Source organism: Oryx dammah, unplaced genomic scaffold, assembly GCF_014754425.2.
Source record: "Oryx dammah isolate SB20612 unplaced genomic scaffold, SCBI_Odam_1.1 HiC_scaffold_27, whole genome shotgun sequence".
NCBI lineage: Eukaryota > Metazoa > Chordata > Mammalia > Artiodactyla > Bovidae > Oryx > Oryx dammah.
The window spans coordinates 76,056,070-76,081,855 of record NW_024070211.1 but is presented as its reverse complement, the minus strand read 5'-3'; the positions used below and the strand labels follow the sequence as shown (position 1 = coordinate 76,081,855).

General features: G+C 37.9%; 1 protein-coding gene across 1 annotated transcript in view; it reads right to left on the bottom strand.

Moving 5' to 3' along the window:
• Positions 1–25,786, bottom strand: part of THSD7B (thrombospondin type 1 domain containing 7B) — an 889,260-nt gene that overhangs the window by 266,525 nt on the left and 596,949 nt on the right. Inside the window, exon 13 of the mRNA XM_040228521.1 lies at positions 14,456–14,719. Coding sequence (XP_040084455.1) covers positions 14,456–14,719 — 264 coding nt within the window. The remainder of the gene's footprint in view (positions 1–14,455; positions 14,720–25,786) is intronic.

Below are 25,786 nucleotides of genomic sequence, written 5' to 3'. Positions count from 1 at the left end.
GAATACTGGAGTGGGTTGCCATTTCCTCCTCCAAAGGATCTCCCCAACCCAGGGATCTAGCCCACCTCTCCTGTGGCTCCTACACTGGGAGGCAGATTCTTCACCACTTGAGCCACCTGGAAGCTCTGGAGAGTGTTATGCTAAGTGAAATAAGCCAGACACAGAAAGAAGAATACTGCATAATTTCACTTACATGTGGAATCTAAAAATAGTTGAACTCATAAAATCAGAGAGTAGAATGGAGGTTGCCAGAGGTTACAGAGTTGGGGCAGTGGGGAGATGCCAGGCAAAGGAGACGTTTCATTTGCACAAGAGGAATAAGCCCTGGAAATCTAACATACAACATGGTAGTTAATAATATTGTATTATATACTTGAAATCTGCTACAAGTAGATCTCAGTTATTTTTACCATATATGCAAAAAATGCTAACTATGTAAGGTGATGTATATGTTTATAAGCTTGACTGTGGGGGTTATTTCACTATGTATATGTATATCAAAACATCAAATTTTACACCTTAAATATATACAACCTTATGTGTCACTTAAACTCCAATAAAGGTAAAAAAAGTAAGATGGTTATATACTCTTAATGTACATCAAAACAAGCTAAATAATTATATTCATACTTCAGGAACACATAGACTTCAATATAAACAGATGTAGAGAGGGCTGGAAGGTTATAAATTAAATATGAGGGAAGCTAATAGGATTGGAGATACTGAGTGATAGGGGAAATTATAAAACTAAATTAAAAATAAAAAAAGGATGTACATGGACTGAAAATGAGAGAATGCAGCACCGTAGTCAGATCTTCTCTCCAGGAATTTTAAATGAGAGACACAGAGAAGATGGTAGATACAGAGGAGGAAGGGAAAGGCGAGGTTGTCAAGCAAGACTCAGCAGACCAAAGGCACGTTCATGAAAATGAGAGTCATATTGCAGGGAACAGAAGGGCAGAACTGGCACCACTGTATGTTTCCTCCTGAGGTGGAGGGGATTCTCTTTGCTCCCTTACCTCTCCACGTACCTAGCAATGAGCCCTAAGACCTGAGGTTATTTGTCCTCATCCTTTGAAATTAAAAATAGCCCAATACTACATCTTCCTGATGCTAGGGCCTACATGACAAAGTGCTTTGGTTTAACCTGAGACATAAATTATAAAACACTGAAAACTACTATAATGACCTTCAAGATAACTGTTATTTTTGTCCTGCTCAAAGCCCCACAGGGGACAATTGCTGGGACAGAAATGGGAAAAATGGTGTATTTAAGATCTTTGTGCCTAAAATCCACTGTTCCACCCCTTTGTATCATGTCAAGAGTTTGAAAATTTTTTAATATTTTAATTTCTTCCAATGAGATAAGATATCAAGAGTAAGGTGTGTGGGCCTTGAGATTTTATTCCTGTTAAACAAGTGTTGTAAAATAATAAAAGCAAAGCCCTGAGCAGATTGCCTATATATAACATGCATTAAAAAAGCTAAGATCTTAAACTTAATATTCCCCAATCATGGCTCCAATATCCAAGAAAAACCTACCAAACTTGTAAAATTAATTGATTGCTACTTACATAGATGACATAAGTGAAAAGGAATAGAAGAGAAATCTGGAATGAAGTTCCTGGGACTTAAAAGTCTTAGATATGAAGATAAGGACCTTAGGGGGATACAGATGGTACTATTTTTTTGTTTGTGCGTTTGTTTGTTTGTTTCCTAGAAGAAGCCTTTGGCAAAGAAGAGGAAGGAGAATATAGAAAGTTAAGTGCTAGTAGTATAGATACTACTGAAGATAATAACTGAGTATTTTTGGCTAACAAACTCATGGAGGAGGACAAGGCAACTCACTCCAGTATTCCTGCCTGCAGAATTCCACGGACAGAGGAGCCTGGCAGGCTATAGTCCATAGGGTCACAAAGAGTTGGTACACAACTGAAGCAACTTAGCTAGCAGTAGCAGGCTTAGAAATATGATAGATGTTTTGGCAAACAATTAAGTACAAAGAGAAGAATCAAAAAATATTTTGCAACTCGCATGAACTATAGGAATTTAAGCCAAATTTGAAGTAGAAGGAAAAAAATGGACAAGAAAAGTATAAAACTGAGTACAAGACTAAAATAAAGGGTAGAGGAGGCTCAAGTTTTCATAAAGAAAATAATAGAACAGGGGGACTTCCCTGGAAGTCCAGTGGTTAAGACTTTCCCTTCTAATGTAGGGAGTGCAGGTTTGATCCCTGGTTGGGGAACCAAGATCACACATGACTCCTGGCCAAAAAATCAAAACATAAGATAGAAGAAACACTGTAATAAATTCAATAAAGATTTTTAAAATTGCCCACAACAAAAAACAAAATCTTAAAAAAGAGTAGGTAACAGAACAATAACTGAAGAACAGTCATTGTAGCCAATATTATCTGTAGACCAACACACAGAATATGGAAAGCAAACACAGTAAAATTAAAATGTGGATTAAATCAAGGTAGGAAATAAATTTCACAGTTACATCCCTATGGTGTCTGACTGGGCTCCTGAATAGCATCACTATATGAAAGGAACAATGAGCTGTTAAGGGACGCACCCTCACTGGGCTCTGTGCAGCTTGGCCTGGGATTCAGGTCACTGAGATTCTACCTTCTCCCAGTCTGGCTAGAGTTAGTCAAGAGGAGGTTACCATAAAGCCACGGCACTGTCCAATTCTGGCAAAAGCCCATAAATATATATTAAAGAGTAATTTGGTACTTTAAAATAGAAGTGGGTATTGGGCATCAAAATGAGCTCATGTTCATGCATGCAAAGTCACTTAGTCATGTCCGACTCTTTGTGACCCCATGGACTGTAGTCTGCCGGGCTCCTCTGTCCTTGGGGATTCTCCAGGCAAGAATATTGGAGTGGGCTCTCATGCCCTCCTAACAGGGAACCTTCCTGACTTCAGGATCAAACCCATGTCTCTTATGTCTCCTGCTCTGGCAGGCAGGTTCTTTACCACTAGCACCACCTGGCTGAGACCAATTCAGAGAAAGCTATCTAATATCTTTTTTTTTTTTTTTTAATAGATTACTAGACTAGTAGAGAAGAAAGGAGAAGATGCCATAGGTAGAAAGCAATATACCACCACCCCCAAATCCCTCCTGCCACCCTCATAAACAACTAAAAGGAGCTGGATGAATTTCTATAGTTACCCAATGTTGATTAATGGATCAGGGCCATCCTGAGGGATGGCTCCATGTAGCTGGATGCTGAGGGGGAAATGCGTGGCTCTTTTTTGTTTAGCATTTTGATTAACACCTCAGATCAAGACACAGATGGCAAGCTTATCAAATTTGGGGATGATATAAGGCTGAGAGTTATAGCTAATATGTTGGATGTCAGAATCAAGATTTAGAGAGCTTAACAAGCTGGAATAATGAGCTACAACTAAAAATCTGAAAGGCAGCACAGTGGGAAGCATAGTTTTGCATTACGGTGTCCAAAAGATAGCTGAGCATATATACTCAGAATAGGGTTCCAAATGTTATAGCTATTCCTAAGTAACAGGCTTCAGAATTGTTTTTAATGCAAACTGAAAATATATCAATAGTCACTATATATTAAACATTTAATTAAATTTTAATGTAAACTTCATCTACCAAGAAGTATTTCAGATGGTTTACAAAACAGAACCTGCACAAAAATACTATTAAAATGGTCCAAAGAATGCAGAAAAATAGAATATTAGGAATATTGTACTTTCATTTATACAAAAGACATTATCTGAGCATGTACTCTGGCTGAAAGAGTATTTTTCGCCTATTGGACATTTATTCTTCAAATTTTAGATCCTAGAATGGCCTTCTCTGATTCCCCAATTTAAATGATGCTCCCTTTTACTATTCTTTTAGAGTATCCTGGTTGTTTGTCATACCATTTAGGACAAATTGAACTTATATATTCTGTGTTTGTATTTTCTTAATCTCTCTTGTCACTAGACTGCAAACTCCATGAAGGCAAGGACTAAGTGCTTTGTCTAAAACTGTGTAACCAAGGTGTAGCACAGTACTTGACACATAGTAGATTTCAATAAATAAATCCTGAATTAATGAATAAATAAGCTAAGAACTGGGGACTAATAGTTTGGAAGAAGAGATGTAAAGAGGTAAGGTCTGGAGTACCCTGGTGTACCCTGCTGGTCTAGTGGTTAAGACTCCCTGCTTCCACTGCAAAGGGTGTGGGTTTGATCCCTGGTGGGGAAACTAAGGTCTTGCATGCCTTGTGTGGCCAAAATAAAGGTAAAGTCTAATATGAATAATGTTCTACATGAAAGTATGACGCTGTTTCTGTGAAAATATAGAATTGGTCTAGTGAACTTGGGGGAAAGGCTCTTTGAAGAAATCAACTTGACTTCTGGCTTAAAAAGATGAACAGGAGTTCACTTTGAAAAGAAAAAGACACCAGACAAAGGAAAGAACACGGGCAAAGGAATGAAGTCACACGAGGACAGAAGGTGCGTGGGAAACGGTGGGAGGAGTCCAGTGTGGACGGGGCATATGGTGCAGGAAAGGAGGGGTTGAAAGTGACACTGGGACATCTTGTCCTCTCGACTATCATTTAACCACTAATTGCCAAAAGGAAACATATTGAAGAAAAATAAGCACAATAATGAAGAAACTAGAAATTGCACATGAGTCAGAGCACAAAGCACTCTGGATAACCTGGAAAATAAAACACTAAACATTTATTGATATTGATATGAGGGACATTACATATATTTTCAGATTTTGGAAGGGATCTTAGGCAGACAGTATTTTAAATCTGTTTTAATTGAATAAAGTTAATTTGGAACCAATGAAGGAAGGCATTTTGATTTTAAAAAATTAAAATCTTTGCCATTTTTAGAGCATTTCAGCTGATTGCTACAGTAATATACTTCTAATTGGTGAGACGATTTAAGTAGAAGGAACATGACTCTTCTATTACCATTCCAAATAAAAATATTTCTTAGTCGAAAGGGGTCATCACTTTCACCTGTCAGTATCATCAGTATCACCTCCGTTGCCACCTGTAAGCTATTCTAAAATCTATATTCCAAAACTGTAATTACAGAAATTTCTCTCTTTGACTTCAAATATTTTCAATTGTGTGGGTTTTTCACATCTCTATTAATTGTTCTGCTCAGTCCTCAAACTGTTCAATACTGTTTTCCACTTTCTACTCCCAAGCTTGTACCTTACCCTTATTAATGTCAACATCCATCACTGACCTAGTTTTCAAAAGTTCTCCCAACTCTGCCCTGTTTTCCCAACTTTAATAAGTGTTATCCCTCCTGACTTTCAAATACTTTCTCCTCTTCCCCTCCCCATGCACTCTTCATTTTTCATTCTCACAGGGGCTATAGCAACCCTTTTCTGATGATTTCTCTACCTTTCTCTTTTATCTAATCTAACCTCAACCCTGCAGCCAGAAATATTTTGCTAAAATAAATACAGAACCCTAGCACAGCCCTGGTTAACACCCCTACTTTGTAAAGCAGCAACGTCTTGAGAGTTCGGGATTTGAAGAATCAGTAGGAGAAAGGTAGCATTAGGACAAGGACTTCTGGGTTTCTCTTACCCTCTGGCAAACTTATCTATGAGGCAGACTCTGTGACCCACAGACTAGAGCCCACCAGTCTCTTCTGTCCATGGGATTCTCTAGGCAAGAATATTGAAGTGAGTTGCCATGCCCTCCTCCAGAGGATCTTCCTGACCCAGGGATTGAACCCACGTATCTTATGTCTCTTGCATTGGCAGGCAGGTTCTTTACCACTAGCACCATCTGGAAGGCAGCCTGTAGGAACCATCTCTTAATACTTTCAGTGAGTATATCCTAGGTATCAGTACTTCATTCCTCTAACTGCCAAGCTAATTTGAAAGATATATATGCTATATTTTATTTATCCATTTATTAGCAAGTGAAAATACGGGATGTTCCCACATTTTGGTTTTCACAAGTAATGATGCAAAATATTTATGTTTTATGAGAATACATACTTTCATTTCTCTTGGGTATATATTTCATTTCTGTTGGGTCATATGGCAATTCAGTGTTTATCTTTTTTAAGGAGATGTCAAACTTTTTCAAAGTAGTCTCATCATTTTACATTCTCATCAGCAATGTATGAAGATTCCAGCTTTTTTACATCCTCACCAACACATTGTCTTTTTGACTAGTGGATATGAAGTGACATCTGATTACAATTTTGATTTCCATTTCCCTAATGACTAATGATATTGAGCATCTTTTCAGAAGTTTAAAAGCCATGTGTACTTAATATATCTTCTCTGGAGAAATGCCTATTTAAATTCTTTGACCATTTTTCAACTAGGTTGTCTTTTTTTTGTTGTTGACTGAAAAGACTTTATTCTGGATGCAAATCTATTCTTATCAGATACACATTTGCAAATATTATCATCCATTCTTTGAGTCTCTATACATTCTATTTGCTTTCGTCAATACATTTTAGCCATGATATTTTGTCTAATAATTTGCAGATTATGGTATCTACTGTTCACATATAAAGCCTATTGTGCAGACACTACACACGGGAAAAAAAAAAAAAGAAAATAACACTTTGTGAGTGGTTCTAATACTTGAGAAGTTCCAATTCTTTTTCATTTGCACATCTTTAAAAGGTTTAGTTGCAAAAATACAACAGCCTTAACATATTCTGCTATGCTAAATAATGACCCCCAAAGATATCTGAATCTAATCTCTGAAACCTTTGAGTGGCCCCTTTTTTGTGAAAAGAGACTTTGCAGGTGTGATTAAATCAAGGATATTGAGGTGGGAATATAAATCTGGGCTATCCTGAGTGCCCTTACAAGAGGAAAACAGAGACTGGGACAGAATTGACATTAAAGAAGTAATAAGACACCAAAGCAGGGTGCTATACCACTGGTTTTGAAGACAGAGGAAGAGGCCATGAACCAAGGAATGAAGCTCTAGAATCTGGAAAAAGGTCAGGAATAGATTTCCCTCTAGGTGCTTTGAAGGGAGTGAGGCTCTGACTACACCTTGATTTTGACTCAGTTATACTGATTTTGGATTTCTGACCTTTAGAAGTGTGAAAGAGTAAGTATGTCATCTTAAGCAATCAAGTTTGTGGTATTCTTAGATCAGTCATAAAAAACTACTACATATATGTACATGAAAATTCTTTACATAGAAGCATAGATTTATATTCTATGTTTTGTTAATTATGAGTATGTATGATGTGCTGACTCTTTGCCAGGTGTTTGTGAACAACACAATAATGAAGCAGACACAGTCCTTCCCTCAAGGATGCCATACTCCTCTGTGGCAGGACAGACTAGACATACAGCAGGCAAAATATGAGAAGTACTAGGATTGGGGGCCTGTTTTTTTAAGGGATATACAGCAGATATACTTAACTCCTAAAAGGTTCTAGGATTTGAGAAAGAACTGACTAGCAAGATTGCCTGGAATTTCCCAGAAAGGGTGACATTTCTAACCTAAGTCCTGAAAGGTTACTAGGAGTCTACTAGAGAATTAGGTTGCAAGGGGAGGGAAATTAAAGTTTGTATGTAGAGAAGGCAAAAGCCTCATGAGAAGGAATGGCATACATTGAGATATGCAAGATTCTAAGATGGCTGGGGTTCAGCATGGGAAGGAAAAAGGATGAGGTTTCAGGGGTTAACAAAGGGCAAAATCATGAAGGGTCTTGTATGCCACACTAAGTGGCCTGGGCAGTCAGTTGACAATGAGAGTTTAAAAACTTATGGCAGTGATCATCATACCGGCTTATGGGAAAGATTGTTCTCATTGAAAGGGGACCAAAGGGTGGTGGAAAGAAGGACTGAGTAAGGCCAGGTGGTGGGTCCTCACTGCCGTGGATCTAAGGGAAAGGTAAGAAGTCTGAGCAAGTCAGGGAGAACCACTGGAATGGAGAAACATGGATAGAGGATCAAAACATCTCTAAGTAGTGATTTCATATGAATTTTTATAGCAACATTCACAGGAAAAAGGAAGCAAAGGAAGCAAAATCTCAACATAGAAAACACAGAAGCATATCCATCTTGTCAAACTTAAATTTATTTGCTAAGGAGTAGATGCTATTATTCCTTCTCAAGTGATGATTTGAAGAGCTTTTCAACGTCTGAAAAAACATACAGGTGCAGAAGATTTAGGAAACAGGTCATTTGGCAAAAGCTGCAGATGACTAAAGAGTTGCTATTTCCTTCTGCAAGAGATATAATTACTCAGTCTCTCTGCCTGGTGGACTCATAAAGGAGAGCTCACAATACTTTTAAAAGTTCGTCCTATCTCTGATACACACAACTCTTTGCCAGGACACTTCATAAAATGCTCTTTTAAACAATTCAGTTAATAAAGATGTAAATTTCAGTCTCCTATCTTGGCCAAAATAAACTAGCCCATAAGTAGTTGAGCTAAATCTTTTCAATAATATAAAATTCAATATAGTCATGTTAGGGAAAGCACACTGATTGAAGCCACCCACCCTGGCCAGGCATCATAGTAACAATTTGCATGAGTTGTTTTATGATTGGAGATCCTGATAAGGAATACGGAACTAATAAGCCACCACCAACATCCTGATAAGGAATACAGAACTAATAAGCCACCACCAACGGAAAGAGTTCAGGAAAGGTCAAAAGGAGACACTGCATGTCCGTCCACTTCCTAGAATCCCTCTCGCTAGCATCCATCTTGGCTGAGCGATGTGTGCGCCACCAGGAAAGACTCTGAATTAGAATAATTGGCCAAGGACCACCCGGGAAACTAATCCCGTCACCATAAAACCTGAGACTGCGAGCCACATGGCAGAGCTGTTCTGGGGTCTCTCACCCTACTGCTCTCCACCCGGGTGCCCTTTCCCAATAAAATCTCTTGCTTTGTCAGCACAAGTGTCTCCTTAGACAATTCATTTCCGAATGTTAGACAAGAGCCCAGTTTCAGGCCCTGGAAGAGGTCCCCCTGCCTGCAACTGTCATAGAAACTAAACTTTCTAAAAGTACTATTAAATTCACATTTTATCAGTAACTGCAAGTACATGATATATCATTCTTTAAATCACAAAGATTTCTTAGATTATTGTGCTTTGTTTGATATCCATACCTCCTTATATATAACAGCAAATTAGTTGAATTGCTATACTAGACTTAAGTTGCAAATGCCAAGTTATTTCTGGGTGAAATATTAGTGAATATAATTAATTGCCTCTCAAACTCAATCATAATTTATCTGGAATCAGATATGAAACAAATTCCATTTTCACTTTATAATCTGATGAATTAAAATTTTTTTCACATAGTTCTCACTGGATCACTAGGAAAATTGTTTTTCTGCATTTTTCCCATTCTTTCAAAAATATTCCTTGTTTACTGGTAGCAATACAATTTCATTCCAGTACAATCAGGACTCCCCCTAATCCCAAACATTTTTTAAGGGCAAAATAAAACAAAATATTCTAGTGTTTGTCTGGCCTTGTATTTTAGAGTCAACTTCTCTGTGGCTCCCTATTTACTATACTCAGCTATTCTACTCAAACAACTCTTAACACACACACACACACTCAAAACTTTTATCAAGGCATGCATGTTGCCTCTGGTCATATCTAAACTCACCTTTTCATTCATTCAACCAACATAACTGACAGTCTATTGTGGGCCAGACCCTGTGTTAAGCCCTGGGGATGGAGAAATGAACTTGAGTCAATACACCTGAATTGAAATGAACCTGATTCAATAAACAATCAGGTTAGTAAGAGAAACAGAAAAGTATATGGCTAAAAAAAAAATTAAATATATTGATAAAGGAAAAAAAGGATGATCCTCTCACCTACCATGGAAATGGAAGTAGGGAAAGTGCTTCCTGGATCAGGCATCACTTTGTCTTATCCCAAAGGAAGAGGAGCCTCATGAAAGGAGGAAAAAGAGTGTGCCAGGTGGAGTACGTAGTCATGGAACTTCTTTAAGGTCCTATTAAGGAGCTGGTACATGCAGATGAGACCAGGAGAAACTGCCAGCAGAGCACTGGCATGGTCACATGTCTTTTAGTGTGATGACTGATGGCTCTTAGTGAATAGTAGATATCAGGTGGCTAAGACAATATTGTAACATCTGTCAGTGGGTGTAGTAGACAGCAAGAGGAAAAGAGAAGCTTGAGAAAATGCTTAGGAGGCAAACTTATTAAGACCTGATGGTCTAGTCGTATATTTACAAATATGTTTTAAATACCTACTAACTTTCAGGCATCATTCTAGGTGCCGTGGATATAGCTGAAAAGAAAAGTAAAAAAATAAAAAAGCAGTTCTTTATTGGAATTTTACTATCCAATCATAGGAGAGAGAGATAAAGTATTTTAAAAATATAAATGCATAATATTTTAGTTAGTGATTAAGTACTATGAAGAAAGATAAAGCTGTTAAGGGGAATAAGGAGCTTCCCAAGTGGCATTAGTGTTAAAGATCCCATCTGCCAAAGTAGGAGACATAAGAGACATAGGTTCAAGACCCCCTGGAGGAGGGCACGGCAACCCACTCCAGTATTCTTCTGGCCTGGAGAATCCCATGGGCAGAGGAGCCTGGAGGGCTACTGTCCATGGGGTCTCACAGAGTATGATGCAACTAAAGCAACTTAGCCCACATACATGCATGGGGAACAGGAAGTGATGAATAGAATGATTTATTACAGGAGGTGGGCAAAGATTTGTTATGAGCAGAGACAGGAATGAAGGAAGGGATAAAGGCAGGACATAGGGGAGAGAAGAATGAGGTATCTTGAGGTGTGGGGGTGCTTTCATGTCCTATTCTCTGAAAATAATATCACTAGGATAAGAGACACAACTGGAAGTAACTCTCCTAAAGTATCATTATTTTGGCACATTCTAGTCTGTTGACTGAATTAGGTAATCATCCAGGCCTGTTGTCACACACAGTTGGGAATTAAATCCAACACCTTGACACTAGACAGTGATGGAACTCAACAGCAGCAAACATCTGCTGACAGGATACAGACACAAATTCCACTCTTAAGTGTTCTGTTTGTTTTAAATGAGGCATAATTTTAATACTGGTCCCCTCAATGGTATTCCTAAAGACAAAGAGACCTGGCTAATATTATCTGTGGTTTGAATATTCCATAAAATCCATTAGCACAGGTAATTCAGAATTTACTGAATTGTGTTGCCCAAAGCTATATGTACAATCTATGTGCCCATCAACAGATGAGTCAAAGAATTTGTAGTGTATATAAACAAGGATTATTATCCAGCCATGAGAAAGACATTCACCGTTTGTGACCATGTAAATGGACCTAGAGGATAGTACACTGAGACAAGTCAGACGGAGAAATACTGTATTACATCAACTGGTACGTGTAATCTAAAAATGCCTAACTCATAAAAACAGGAAAACGGTGGTTTCCAGGGCATAGGAGTGGAGGGATAAGGCAAGGATAGAATAATGTTTTTAACAGTATGAACTTGGAATGAATAGTAAAGAAGCCAAAGAGATCTAATGCACAGTACCGTAATGTGGACAACAATATAGTCTTATAACCAAACTTCCTGAGACTAGAAGTATTCAAAACACTGAAAAGAAATGATAATTATGTAATATTATATGTGTGTATCATCACTGCAATTGCAATATTACAACCTACAAATGTCTTTTTATTTTTTGTACTTTACAATATTGTAATGGTTTTGCCATACATTGACATGAATCTGCCACGGGTATACACGTGTTCCCCATCCTGAACCCCCCTCCCACCTCCTTCCCCATATCATCCCTCTGGGTCATCCCAGTGCAACAGCCCCAAGCATCTGTATCCTGCATTGAACCTAGACTGGCGACTCATTTCTGATATTATACATATTTCAATGCCATTCTCCCAAATCATCCCACCCTCTCCCTCTCCCACAGAGTCCAAAAGACTGTTCTATACATCTGTGTTGAATTAAATTGTACACCTTAAATTTATGTAATGAATGTTATACATCAAATATATTGCAAGAAAATTTTAAAAATAGACCATGATGTATACTAAGGGCTTCTCAGGTGGCTCAGTGGTAAAGAATCCACCTACCAAAATGCAGGAGACTTGGGTTTAATCTCTGGGTTGGGAAGATCCCTTGGAGAAGGAAATGACAACTAACTTCATTATTCCTGCCTGGAAAATCCCATGGACAGAGAACCTGGAGGGCTTCAGTCCATAGGGTCACAAAAGAGTCAGATACAAGTTAATGACTAAACAACTGGAGTGGGTAGTCATTCCCTTCTACAGGGAATCCTTCTGAACTGGGGATCAAACCAAGGACTCTTGAATTGCAAGCGGAAGAATCTTTACCATCTGAGTCATCAGGGAAGCCTTAAACAACAACAATGTATTTTGTGTGAAAAACAAAGATCAGAGTAAACCAACTCTAGCTTTTCCCAAATGGTCCGTTATTGTCTGTGATGTGTTTAATGTTTATGAAAGTAAAATCACTGAATACAAACTTGCAGACTAACTCAACAGGCAGTGCAGTGACTGTGCTAACTGAAAATTATTAAATCTTAAATTGCATTCCTATAATGATCCAGGTATAGCCTAAATAAAATGAGCTGATACACTACCAATATAGAATAAAGACAAACTATCATTTACTTGTGTGTTAAAGAGAATTCAATTTGTTATTTCTGGTATTATTGAGAAAACTTACTAGAATATAAAAGCCTTGATGATAGTGACCAAAATCTATCAATTTTATTTTTTTCAGAGTTTACCACTAAAACATAAATTCTCTCAATTTGTACCTTCTATAAAATCCCTAACTTCTTTAGTTTTTGATTGTTTAAAGTTAATTAAAAACCAAAAAGTAGAGCAGGAACTCAGTAAGCTCCATTGCTATCAGTAGTCAAAGCCTCCTCCATCAGTGTTTACACCAACTGAATTTAAGCATCATTCCTTTCTCTCTTCACCCATATCTTTTAAATTATGTCAAGGTTAAAAAATAATAAAAAAGAGATTCTTCTCTCCGATTAAAGTTTCAAAAATACTTCCAGCTTGCCTAATTTCTTTCCTATAGTTCTAGTCTTAATTTAGGTGTACTTACAGTTAGAAGTGGACATGGAACAACAGACTGGTTCCAAATAGGAAAAGGAGTACGTCAAGGCTGTATACTGTCACCCTGCTTATTTAACTTATATGCAGAGTACATCATGAGAAATGCTGGGCTGGAAGAAGCACAAGCTGGAATCAAGATTGCCGGGAAAAATATCAATAATCTCAGATACGCAGATGACACCACCTTTATGGCAGAAAGTGAAGAGGAACTAAAAAGCCTCTTGATGAAAGTAAAAGAGGAGAGTAAAAAAGTTGCCTTAAAGCTCAACATTCAGAAACTAAGATCATGGCATCTGGTCCCATCACTTCATGGGAAAGAGATGGGGAAACAGTGGAAACAGTGTCAGACTTTATTTTGGGGGGCTCCAAAATCACTGCAGATGATGACTGCAGCCATGAAATTAAAAGACGCTTACTCCTTGGAAGAAAACTTATGACTAACCTAGATAGCATATTCAAAAGCAGAGACATTACTTTGCCAACAAAGGTCCATCTAGTCAAGGCTATGGTTTTTCCATTGGTCACGTATGGATGTCAGAGTTTGACTGTAAAGAAAGTTGAGTGCCGAAGAATTGATGCTTTTGAACTGTGGTGTTGGACAAGACTCTTGAGAGTCTCTTGGACTGCAAGGAGATCCAACCAGTCCATTCTGAAGGAGATCAGTCCTGGGATTTCTTTGGAAGGGATGATGCTAAAGCTGAAATTCCAGTACTTTGGCCACCTCATGCAAAGAGTTGACTCATTGGAAAAGACTCTGATGCTGGGAGGGATTGGGGGCAGGAGGAGAAGGGGACGACAGAGGATGAGATGGCTGGATGGCATCACTGACTTGATGGACGTGAGTTTGAGTGAACTCCGGGAGTTGGTGATGGACAGGGAGGCCTGGCGTGCTGCGATTCACGGGGTTGCAGAGTCGGACACGACTGAGCGACTGAACTGAACTGAACACATTGTACTGTACAACATTAACTTTTTCACTGGTATTTTGTCAACATCCTTATAAGACACTGAAGGCCTGAAGCCTTCTATATAAGTGATTAAAGCACCAATAAAATATATTCATTTGTGTTGGGCTTTGGCTTTCTCAGAGAAAGCCTGTGCTCACACACGAAAGCAAGTGACCGGAGATGAAGAATAGAGAGAGGTGAGTCAAAGATCCCCAAAACTCACAATCCAGATAACCAGTGGATATGTGCATTTCCTATATTCATACTTAATGAGAGGCAGTGTGTTTTCGACAAAGGAAAACTGAAGCAATTACTAAGAAACAAGGTTATGAGTTTTAGACCTGGGACACACACCGTGGGCTATATGTCAGCGTTCTCATGGGTTACTCCTCGCCCATTTCCTTACCAGAACTATTGCAGTGGACAGGGTCAACAGGTCTTCCATTTTTATCAGAGCAGGCTACTGCTCGAAACCGCAGGCCTTCTCCACATTCTTTGGTGTCTCCTTGTAGCCGCAGTCCTCTATGAGGCTCCTTTCTGCTTTCAGGAAGGATGCAATCTGACCAGTTTCCATAAGGATGAGATGTAAACACATCACAAGGACACGGTTCTGTTTCCACTAGAGGGTACAAGTCAGCATCCTGGCATTTCTCCTTCTTTCTGCTTTTCCCTGTTCCAACAAGAGACATGGATGTGTTAATATCACATCTGTTGTTTTGTTAAGTTGTTCACATTTCAAAGCTCTTAGGCAATTAAGTCAAATAAAATAAAGCCTTTCTTTTTTTTTTTTTTCCTTTAGCACAGAAGTAAATCCTAGGACAATGAAGCAATTCCCACAGCAACTGTGAAATTTAAGTTAATTGAGGGGAAAAAAGGCTTCATGTTGGAGAGTGGCAAAACATACTTAGAAAAAATTTGCTACAGTGGCTTGACAACTGGAAAAATTCTTGTTGATTTATATTAATGTCTTTATAATTTGTTGATAAAAACTGACTACCTTGTCTCCATTTTCCTTGAAAGTAATGGTTTCCAAGGAAGCGAATAAAATGGTGTAAGTATAACTCTGCCCTTTTTTCAAGTAACTCTTTTTAAAATAGCTTGTTTATTCAAGGAAAAAAATTATATCCTCCCAGACAATGGCCTTGGAGTTAGCCTGGGTGTCACCTGGGGTGTGGTGGGTAAAGTGTAATTTATTTTGGTTCCTGTTATCAGGAACTCAGAAATGATGACAGAAAAAATATATTGAAATAAATGCTCAAAGCAAGTTGGGCAATTTAATCTGAGAAAAAGATATGACTTACACTTTGAGAGACCTTTTTAACTTAAAGATTTTAGAATATGACCTTACATTACCAGTTGACTTTGATGGACCTTTCAGGTGTAATCCCAACTTTTGAGTAATGACAATGCAAAGTCATTTTTCAAAGCTGTGAGTACTTGATAATTACGTTTAATGGATTCTAAGACACTCTGTAACTTGACGCAACTTTGCTACTAACACACTTCCTCTAGATTTTTAAGTTTTCCTAGATATAATAATTTCACTTTGTTTCTTCATTAGTGGGCCATTAGTGAGAGTCATGGCTGGTTATTTTAAATAGTAGGGAGCTTATTTCCAGTCTTAAATGGCTGTTTTGGAAATGCTTGCTATAAGCTGATACATAGACTACTTCCTCATTGTGAAACAGTTTACGTTTGCTGTGTCACTCAGTCATGTCCAACTCTTTGCAATCCCATGAGCTATAACCCGCCAGGCTCCCCTGTCCATGGGGATTCTCCAGGCAAGAATACTGGAGTGGGTTGCTATGTCCTCCTCCAGGGGATCTTCTCAGCCCAGGGATCAAACCCAGGTCTCCCTCATGGCAGGTGGATTTTTGACCCTCAGAGTCACTAGGGAAGTGCATGAATACTGGAATGGGTAGTCTATCCCTTCTCCAGTGGATCTTCCTGACCCAGGAATCAAACCTGAGATCCTATGTTGCATGAGGATTCTTTACCAGATGAGCTATCAGGGAGGCTCCAGAAGTTTACATTACACACAACAACAGTTCTACAGTTGTCACCTGGAGGACTAGCTGTATCTCTTCTGTGATGCTTCTGGACACAATAAATAAGGATTCCTATAAGTTCTGAAAGATCTTGTAGAAGCTTTGGACACATCACTGTCTCTCTAGGGTGATATACTTCTTGCATCTACCATTAGGGCCACTTGCTGAGAATAAGTTTGAGGAGCACTGCCTCTGTCTCTGCTGTGAGCATTTACTGCATGGGAGACATATCAGTGGGTGAGGAGGATCAGCACCTTCTTATCAGCATTCAACATACTCAAGTATCTGGTGCTTCTCAAATGTCCAAAAAGTATAGTTTTCTCCATCTCTTATGTGTCCATTCTCTTCTCAACACACTTAACTCTAGATTTTTAGTCTACCTATGCCTTAAAACTGCTAACTCTTGCCAAAGTAATAACATCCTGAACTATCTTTTACTTTTTATCTTTCAGACTTGATATTCAATGATAGCCTTGGAGCATTGACTACACCATCATTCTTGAAATATCCTTTCACACCTTACCTTTTTGTCCCTCACCTCTGCTCCACACCCCCACCATCCTTCTGGGCACATCTTTTTTTTTCATGTATTTGTTGAATTCTTCTCCCTCTGTACCTCTCTTAACTGATGGGTTTCCAAAGGCATAGCCTTGGACTCTTTTCCGACCCTCACAAAGAGCATAATCCTCTGTACCCCTTAAGTCCCTAATTATCATCTTCAGCCCAGATTTCTTACTCAAACTTTGGGGCCACAGACTGGAAATCTACACCGAAAGGATCAGTCAAACGCAACCTGGCAACAGCCATACTCACTCACTCTGACCATCATAACTTTTCCTTCTCCTTCTACATTTCCCAGTTCTATCAATACTCATATTCAGCCCTCCACCAAATTCCCAGCTTAAATCACTATACTGGCTCCTTTCAAGATTTCATTGCCACTGTAACTCACTCCCTTCAATCTTTTCCCAGTACTTCAACCAGGACCAACTTACAAAGTTAGAAATCTGATCATATCTACTTAAAACTTTCCACTGGCTTACCACAGTTCATGGAATAAAGTCTAGACTCTTCACTTTGGTCATCAAAGTTCCATAGGATTGGGTCTGTTGATATTTGCCTCACAACTATGCTGTACCACTCAGCTCGTGTCATGTTAAAAATAATACTGAGCATTTTTAGTTCCTAAAAGCCACTCATTTAACTTCTGATCTTTGCATGTTCTATTCCAGGAATAGTCACCAGTTCTACCCTCTCTATATAGCCTATTTAATGACTACCTGTCCTTTAGGTCCAAACTGGGATTACTCCCCCAGAAAGTCATCCTTGAACACAGTCTTTATCTCCATTCAAGAAGAGGTATTCTTCTGTACTTGGGTAGCATCTGATGGGCAGAATGCTGGCTCTCCAAGAATGTTTACATCCTAATCCCTAGAACAACTAAACATCTATGGCAAAATAAACTTTGTAGATATAACTAAGATTATGGATGTTGGGATGAGATCATTTTGAATTATCTGGTTGTGTCCAACATAATCACATGAACTCAAATTCAGAGAACCTTTCCAGGTTGAGTAGAGTCAACTGTGATAGAATAATCAAAGGGATATAATGTTACTGAATTTCAAGACTCTGGAGGAAGAGAACCATAACCAAGGAATGTAAGCAGCTCCTAGAAGCTGGGAAAGAAAATATGTTCCCCTAAACCTTCTAGAAAAAAAAAATCCTATCTTGACAACATCTTGTTAATAGTCCCATAAAATCTCTGACTTCAGACATAGAGAAATATAAGGTAATAAATTTGCATTGTTTTAAGTCATAAAATTTGTGGTAATTTGTTACAGAAGTAATAAAAAAAATAATAAGTACCCTATATAACCGCTATTGTAGCAGGTACTATACTATGTTGTCACTATCCATACCAAAATTACCTAAATTATACTGGAAGCTCTTAAATTAAAATCAACTCTATCTATTTCTTTGTAGAGCTCCAAGGTCTAGCACACATAAATGATAACAATTATTCCTTGAGTAATTGAACAAAGTTTTCTAAAAAGGTGAAAAAAAAGGAGAACATGAGAGAGAGAAAGAATAGGAATAAGAAAATGTTCATGTACAGTGTAACCAAGTTGCTGGCAGAATATTCTGTAAAATATATGCCATCTCTATGTTTGTGATATCTTTCTTAATTACATGGGATAACTGTTTGAAGAAGGCTTTGAGCAAATTAGTTAATGTAGAGATAATTCTCACAATAAGAAACAAATTATCAGTTGTCTTTAACTTTGATTATAAAATTCTGAAAGAGATGGGAATACCAGACAACATGACCTGCCTCTTGTGAAACTGGTATGCAGATCAGGAAGCAACAGTTAGAACTGGACTTGAAACCAGACTGGTTCTGAATTGGGAAAGGCATACATCAAGGCTGTATATTGCCACCCTACTTATTTAACTTATATGCACAGTACACCACGAGAAACACTGGGCTGCATGAAGCACAAGCTGGAATTAAGATTGCTGAGAGAAATATCAATAACCTCAGATAAGCAGATGACACCACCCTTATGGCAGAAAGTGACGAAGAACTAAAGAGCCTCTTGATGAAAGTGAAAGAGGAGAGTAAAAAAGTTGGCTTAAAGCTCAACATTCAGAAAACGAAGATCATAGCATCTGGTCCCATCACTTCATGGCAGATAGATGGGGAAAAGGTGGCTGATTTTATTCTTCTGGGCTCCAAAATCACTGCAGATGATGATTGCAGCCATGAAATTAAAAGGCGCTTACTCCTTGGAAGAAAAGTTGTGACCAAACTAGACAGCATATTAAAAAGCAGGGACATTACTTTGTCAACAAAGGTCCATCAAGTCAAGGTTATCATTTTTCCAGTAGTCATGTATGGATGTGAGAGTTGGACTATAAAGAAAGCTGAGGGCTGAAGAATTGATGCTTTTGAACTGTGGTGTTGGAGAAGATTCTTGAGAGTCCCTTGGACTGCAAGGAGATCCAACCAGTCCTTCCTAAGGAAATCAGTCTTGAATATTCACTGGAAGGACTGATGTTGAAGCTGAAAATGCAATACTTTGGCCACCTGATGTGAAGAACTGACTCGTTTGAAAAGACCCTGATGCTGGGAAAGATTAAAGGTGGGAGGAAAAGGGCACCACAGAGGATGAGATGGTTGGATGACATCACCGACTCAATGGACATGAGTTTGAGTAAACTCTGGGAGTTGGTGATGGACTGGGAAGCCCGGTGTCTACGGGGTCGCTAAGATTCAGACACAATGAGTGACTGAACTGAACTAACTTTGATCACATTCTAGTCATAATCAGTATTAATCTTTGGATTCAGAACCAGCTAGTATTTTAACAATATTTTAAAAAATCAATCTCCACTAAAACTCTGAAGACATTTTTCACCTTAAATTAGAAATTTATAACTTATTCTACAAAAACACAAGTCTACAATATTTAAAAGGTATTAGTTATCCAGTTATTTTGAATATATCATTATTTAGTAACCTAGGTAGATTTTTTATTTTTTAGACTGATAATTTACAGTACTGTATAAGCAACTGCTTTTGTTATCACTAAATCTAAAACTCGTGATTCTCTAGTTTGCATAAAACACAGAGAACACTCAGATATTAAACTGAAGACTCTAGTTTAAAAAATGGAAAAAGAAAAAATAAACACTTTCGATGGTCCCCTATACAACGGAGGGCTTGTATTCATGTTTGTATGCTTCTCTGTGTGTGTCTATGTTAGAGAATAACATTGCTTTATAGTCTAAGCCCATGTTTTTTAATATTATCATTCATGTTTGAGATTGCTTATTATATTTACTACCAAATTACATGGGAGAAACCAAAACACAAGCATTAGTATCACAACAATAAAAATAAGGCTTCAGAAGTGCACATTTTTCACTACTTATTTTTCTACCAAAGATATGGCAAACAAAAGAAGAGCAGAGTATTTTGCTCTCCATTCAACTTTACAAAGATTAACCCACTGTAGTTGCTGACTGAGAGTGAATTCAATGTTTCAGACAGAGGAAATTAAAGACAATGACAGAATGCTTGTGGTTTGGACAAACAGACCCTTAGACAGTTACATGCATTTCAGAAAGAATTATAATAAATCACACTTAACATCTTCCAAAGATCCCCTGGAGAAGGAAATGGCAGCCCACTCCAGTATTCTTGCCTGGAAAACCCCATGGACAGAGGAGCCTGGTAGGCTACAGTCCATGGGGTGGCAAAGAGTCAGACACGACTGAGTGACTTCACTTTCACTTTCAATATCTTCCAATACATAGAAAAACAGTACAATTACATTGTGATTTCTGCTTTTTGTGACTAGCAGTAAGTTTCTACCAAGATGCCTGCTAACTGCTTTACCAAACAACAAGTTCAGTTCAGCTCACTCAGTGGTGTCCGACTTAGTGACCCCATGGACTGCAGCATGCCAGCCCTCCCCGTCCATCACCAATTCCCAGAGTTTACTCAAACTTATGTCCATTGAGTCGATGACGGCATTCAACCATCTCATCCACTGTTGTCCCCTTCTCCCGCCTTCAATCTTTCCCAGCATCAGGGTCTTTTCAAATGAGTCAGTTCTTTGCATCAGGTGGTTGAAGTATCAGAGTTTCAGCTTCAACATCAGTCTTTCCAATAAATATTCGGGACTGATTTCCCTTAGGAAGGACTGGTTGAATGTCTTTGCAGTCCAAGGGACTCTCAAGAGTCTACTCTAACAACATAGTTCAAAAGTAACAATTCTTCAGCGCTCAGCTTTCTTCACAGTCCAACTCTCACATCCATACGTGACTACTAGAAAAAGCATAGCTTTGACTAGACAGACCTTTGTTGGCAATATAATATCTCTGCTTTTTAATATGCTGTCTAGTTTGGTCAAAACTTTCCTTCCAAGGAGCAAGAGTCTTTCAATTTCATGGTTGCAATCACCATCTGCAGTGATTTTGGAGCCCCCAGAAATAAAGTCTGACACTGTTTCCACTGTTTCCCCATCTATTTCCCATGAAGTGATGGGGCCGGATGCCATGATCTTCGTTTTCTGAATGTTGAGCCCTAAGCCAACTTTTTCACTCTCCTCATTCACTTTCATCAAGAGGCTTTTTAGTTCCTCTTCACTTTCTGCCATAAGGGTGGTGGTATCTGCATATCTGAGGTTACTGATATTTCTCCCAGCAATCTTGATTCCAGCTTGTGCTTCATCCAGCCCAGCGTTTCTCATGATGTTCTCTGCATATAAGTTAAATAAGCAGGGTGACAATATACAGCCTTGACGTACTCCTTTTCCTATTTGGAACCAGTCTGTTGTTCCATGTCCTGTTCTAACTGTTGCTTCCTGACCTGCATAGAGATTTCTCAAGAAGCAGATCAGGTTGTCTGGTATTTCCATCTCTTTCAGAATTTTCCACAGTTTATTGTGATCCACACAGTCAAAGGCTTTGGCATAGTCAAGAAAACAGAAATAGATTTTTTTTTTTGGAACTCTCTTGCTTTTTCGATAATCCAGCAGATGTTGATAATTTGATCTCTGGTTCCTCTGCCTTTTCCAAGTCTAGCTTAAACAACTGGTAGTTCACAGTTCACATATTGTTGAAGCCTGGCTTGGAGAATTTTGAGCATTACTTTACTAGTGTGAGAGATGAGTGCAATTGTGCAGTAGTTTGAGCATTCTTTGGCATTGCCTTTCTTTGGGATTGGAATGAACACTGACCTTTTCCAGTCCTGTGGCCACTGCTGAGTTTTCCATATGTGCTGGCATATTGAGTACAGCACTTTCACAGCATCATCTTTCAGGATTTGAAATAGCTCAACTGGAATTCCATCACCTCCACTAGCTTTGTTCGTAGTGATTCTTCCTAAGGCCCACTTGACTTCACATTCCAGATGTCTGGCTCAGGTGAGTGATCACACCATCATGATTCCCTTAGTCGTGAAGATCTTTTTTGTACAGTTCTGTGTATTCCTGCACCTCTTCTTTATATCTTCTGCTTCTGTTATGTCCATACCATCTCTGTCTTTTATTGAGCCCATCTTTGCATGAAGTATTCCCTTTAAGTCACATATAAACCAGCTTTCACCACTTACTCTTTGTAGCAGTTCCTTAGAGTTATCTGACAGGCTATCTCCTGGGCAATAGTTCTCATTCAGACCCGGGATAAAGCTTAACTCACAACATGAGTGTTGTGCATTTGTCTTTCAGTTGAAAATTTTGGTGACCACTAAGGGACTCAGAATATACTCGTCTCATTTGCCTGAACTTTATTTGGGGCCTTGACCCCCAGAAAAGGCCCTTTGTGCTAGTCTACACCCTCAGGGAGTCTAGACAACTGGGTAAATTTCTCCTAGGTCTTGGATCTCCTGTGTTGGTTCACAGTTCTTAAGGGCTTTTTTTTTTTTTGGTAATTGTTAAACTCCTTGCCATGAAGAGTAAGTTTTCCTTCAACTTAGATTCAAGAAGAGGTAACTAGGTTATCCAGATGAAAGACAATGGGAAGATTTTGCTCCGTTAAAAGCCACTGAGTGGGTTACTCCAGTTGAGAGCGGTTGGGAGCTTGCTCAGTTGAAATACACTGAGTAGTTTGAACTAGATAATTACATAGGAGTATTGATTGGCATCTTTTCTTGAATACTTTAAGCAGAGTTTGTCTGAATAAATTACCATGTGAGCACTTTCAGCTCCAAAGATAAGAGACACAGCTTTTCCCAACCAGTTACAGCTTTCTTAGTCAACTGGGAAACTTATGACAGTAGCAAGGGCAAGCCCTCATGCCATGCAATGGTCCCATAAGGAGACTGACTAATTCAAAGAAATTTGCTTTGGGGACACATATAACATTGGTCATTCAGTGTTCCAAATATCCATGGAAATTTTATACAGCCAGAAGGAGAAACAGACATGTGAAAGAGCTGAGATGAATCCAGGGTGCTTCCTAGAGGTGTTAAGCCCAACAGCATACCAGCCCACCATGCAGTCTTTTACTCTGACAAACTGACATTGGAATGGTTAACAAAGGCTTCAAAGCAGAAGAAAAGTGGTGTCAGATAACCCTTTGACTCATATCCTGCCAGGTTCATATATATATAGGAGCTTATACTTGCAAGGAGATTGGAAATTAAGAAAACTTCATCCTGAAATTAATGGGACTCTCCTGACATTCCAACAGTGGCTTTTACATATGCAGTTAGAGAAAAAGCTGGCTTTATATAATATTCTTTCAAAATTCTGACCCTAAGGGAACACAAGTGCTTCTAGGAAGAGCTTACAATGATCTCCCTGAGTCTTTGAGATGTAAATGTTCTACCAGGTCTTCTCAGAAACTCTTATCTGCTGCTGCTGCTAAGTCACTTCAGTCGTGTTCGACTCTGCGACACCATTACACGGCAGCCCACCAGGTTCCCCGGTCCCTGGGATTCTCCAGGCAAGAACACTGGAGTGGGTTGCCATTTCCTTCTCCAATGCATGAAAGTGAAAAGTGAAAAATGAAGTCACTCAGTCGTATCCAACTCTTAGGACTGGAGCCCACCAGGCTCTTCTGTCCATAGGATTTTCCAGGCAAGAGTACTGGAGTGGGTTGCCATTGCCTTCTCTGGAAACTCTTATCTAGACCATCTCTAATTTCTGAAATTGAAAAAAAAAGCGGGGGGGGGGGGTGGTCAGCTTTTATCCAAGAGTAAACTCCAAGAATAAACTCATTGCTACAGTTATTATAAACTACTGAGTTTTATGTTGCAGTACCAGATTCATGTCTTAAGTTTTAAAATGAAGCTGTGAGATCTCTGATTATATGTCTGTGTATATATTATAGAATATCATATGTTTCTACCTTTGGTGATGTGTTATAAAAATTAAACTGTAAAAGAGATCTATTTAATTGGCTTAAATATAATGAAGTGCTTCAAGAAATTCTCAGAAATACAAATTAACCCACTTTCTTTTAAGATCACACGATTGAGGATTAATCATTACCCAATGAAAACAAGCTTATTGGTTTAACTGAAAAACCAACAGCATGACAACATTACATGTGAAAATGTTATTGTATCTATGTTTATTGAATGTCAAAAAAGATCATGTTACCAATAACAAAATTTGTCAGCAAGAAAAATGATATTTTCATAAATTTCAATGCAAGCATGGTAGGATATTTTTAGGTGAATGCAAAGAACGATTATGTCTTACTCTATTTCTACTTAAAAATAGTTTCTCTAAATCTTCTGGTAACTTGAAACTTTAGAGTTTTACTAAGTTAAATGATAGGGATTGATCAACTGTCTAGATTATTTTCAAATAAAATATAGGAAAATTTATACTTGCTTAGCAATTAAAATCTCAAATTTCATATTCTTACAAAAAAATAAAGATGTTTGGTTCACTGGGTACATGTCTTGTACCACATGGAGAAAAAATTACATTGTGGAAAAATGTGTGTTTCTAGAGGTAACAGAATACGTTCATAAGTTTGCCAATCAGGCATGGTAATGCGATAGTTCACAACTGTTTTCTCTTGGTTTTCACTAAAGATGGAGTTCTTAAGGTTTGAAAATTATGATTAATATATGAAATTAGAACCACTAAAATAAAGAAAATGTTTTCATATACAAAAAAACTTTTAAAAGGGTCAATAGAAAGGAAATGCATTCTATTAAGGGAAAACAAAGTAATTATTTTCAAAAGAGAGTCTAAGAGAAAAAGAAAAAAGGGAACTCAAAGGATAAAATTTAAAACAAAAAAGGCAAATTATAGGCTTATGGAAAAGAAATCTTGAGAAAGAATTTGATATATGATCAGGGCTGGCTAAGATTAACATGAACTTAATTGGTTGAAAGAATTCTAATACTAAAAATAAACTTTTGCAAAACTAGAATTTGAATCTCTCTGTTATGACCTCTTGCTAATGTTGGCATTTCTCAGAGAGCGCTGGAAAAATCAAAGAAAAATTAAAAAAACAGAGAAAGTTATTAAACTATTTAGGTTTACTTGATATATTAAATTATATGATTAACATTGTTAAATGAATGAGGAATCTTAGGTAATATTGTATGAATAAACATTGTTAATATAAATATTCTAGAGTTTATATGAAATTGCTAAATTTTAGTTGTCCTATGTTATCATTTATAGTCCAAATTATCTTAAAACGTAACAAAAATAACCAAATTTCTTTGTCAATATTAATCAGATCCTTAGATGCCATTTTAAAAGTCTTTTGTCATTTATAGTTATTTTATTCTGTTACTTTTATTAAAATTCTTCATCTTCAAGAAGATTCATAAAAAGGGCTGTGGGGACAATTACAGGTTTTATTTTTTAATTAATTTATTTTTTATTGAAGGATGATTGCTTACAGACAATTACAGGTTTTTGACAACTTTCAGATTATACTACTGAACTGGGTAAGAAATTAAGGAATTCTGAGGAACAATCTGATGACTTCATAAAATTGTTAACAGGAAAGCAACAAAATTACTTGCATAGGACTGAATGAACTGATGATAGGGTTATAATTTTTTAGACTATTTTTTCTCTTTAGACTTTTTGTCTAAAATATCACTGCTTAGCTTTGTTTTCTAGATATAAGGAAATATTTCTTGTACAATGACTAACAATCATTTGATAAATTATACCTTTGTAAGTAGAAGTGAAACATTT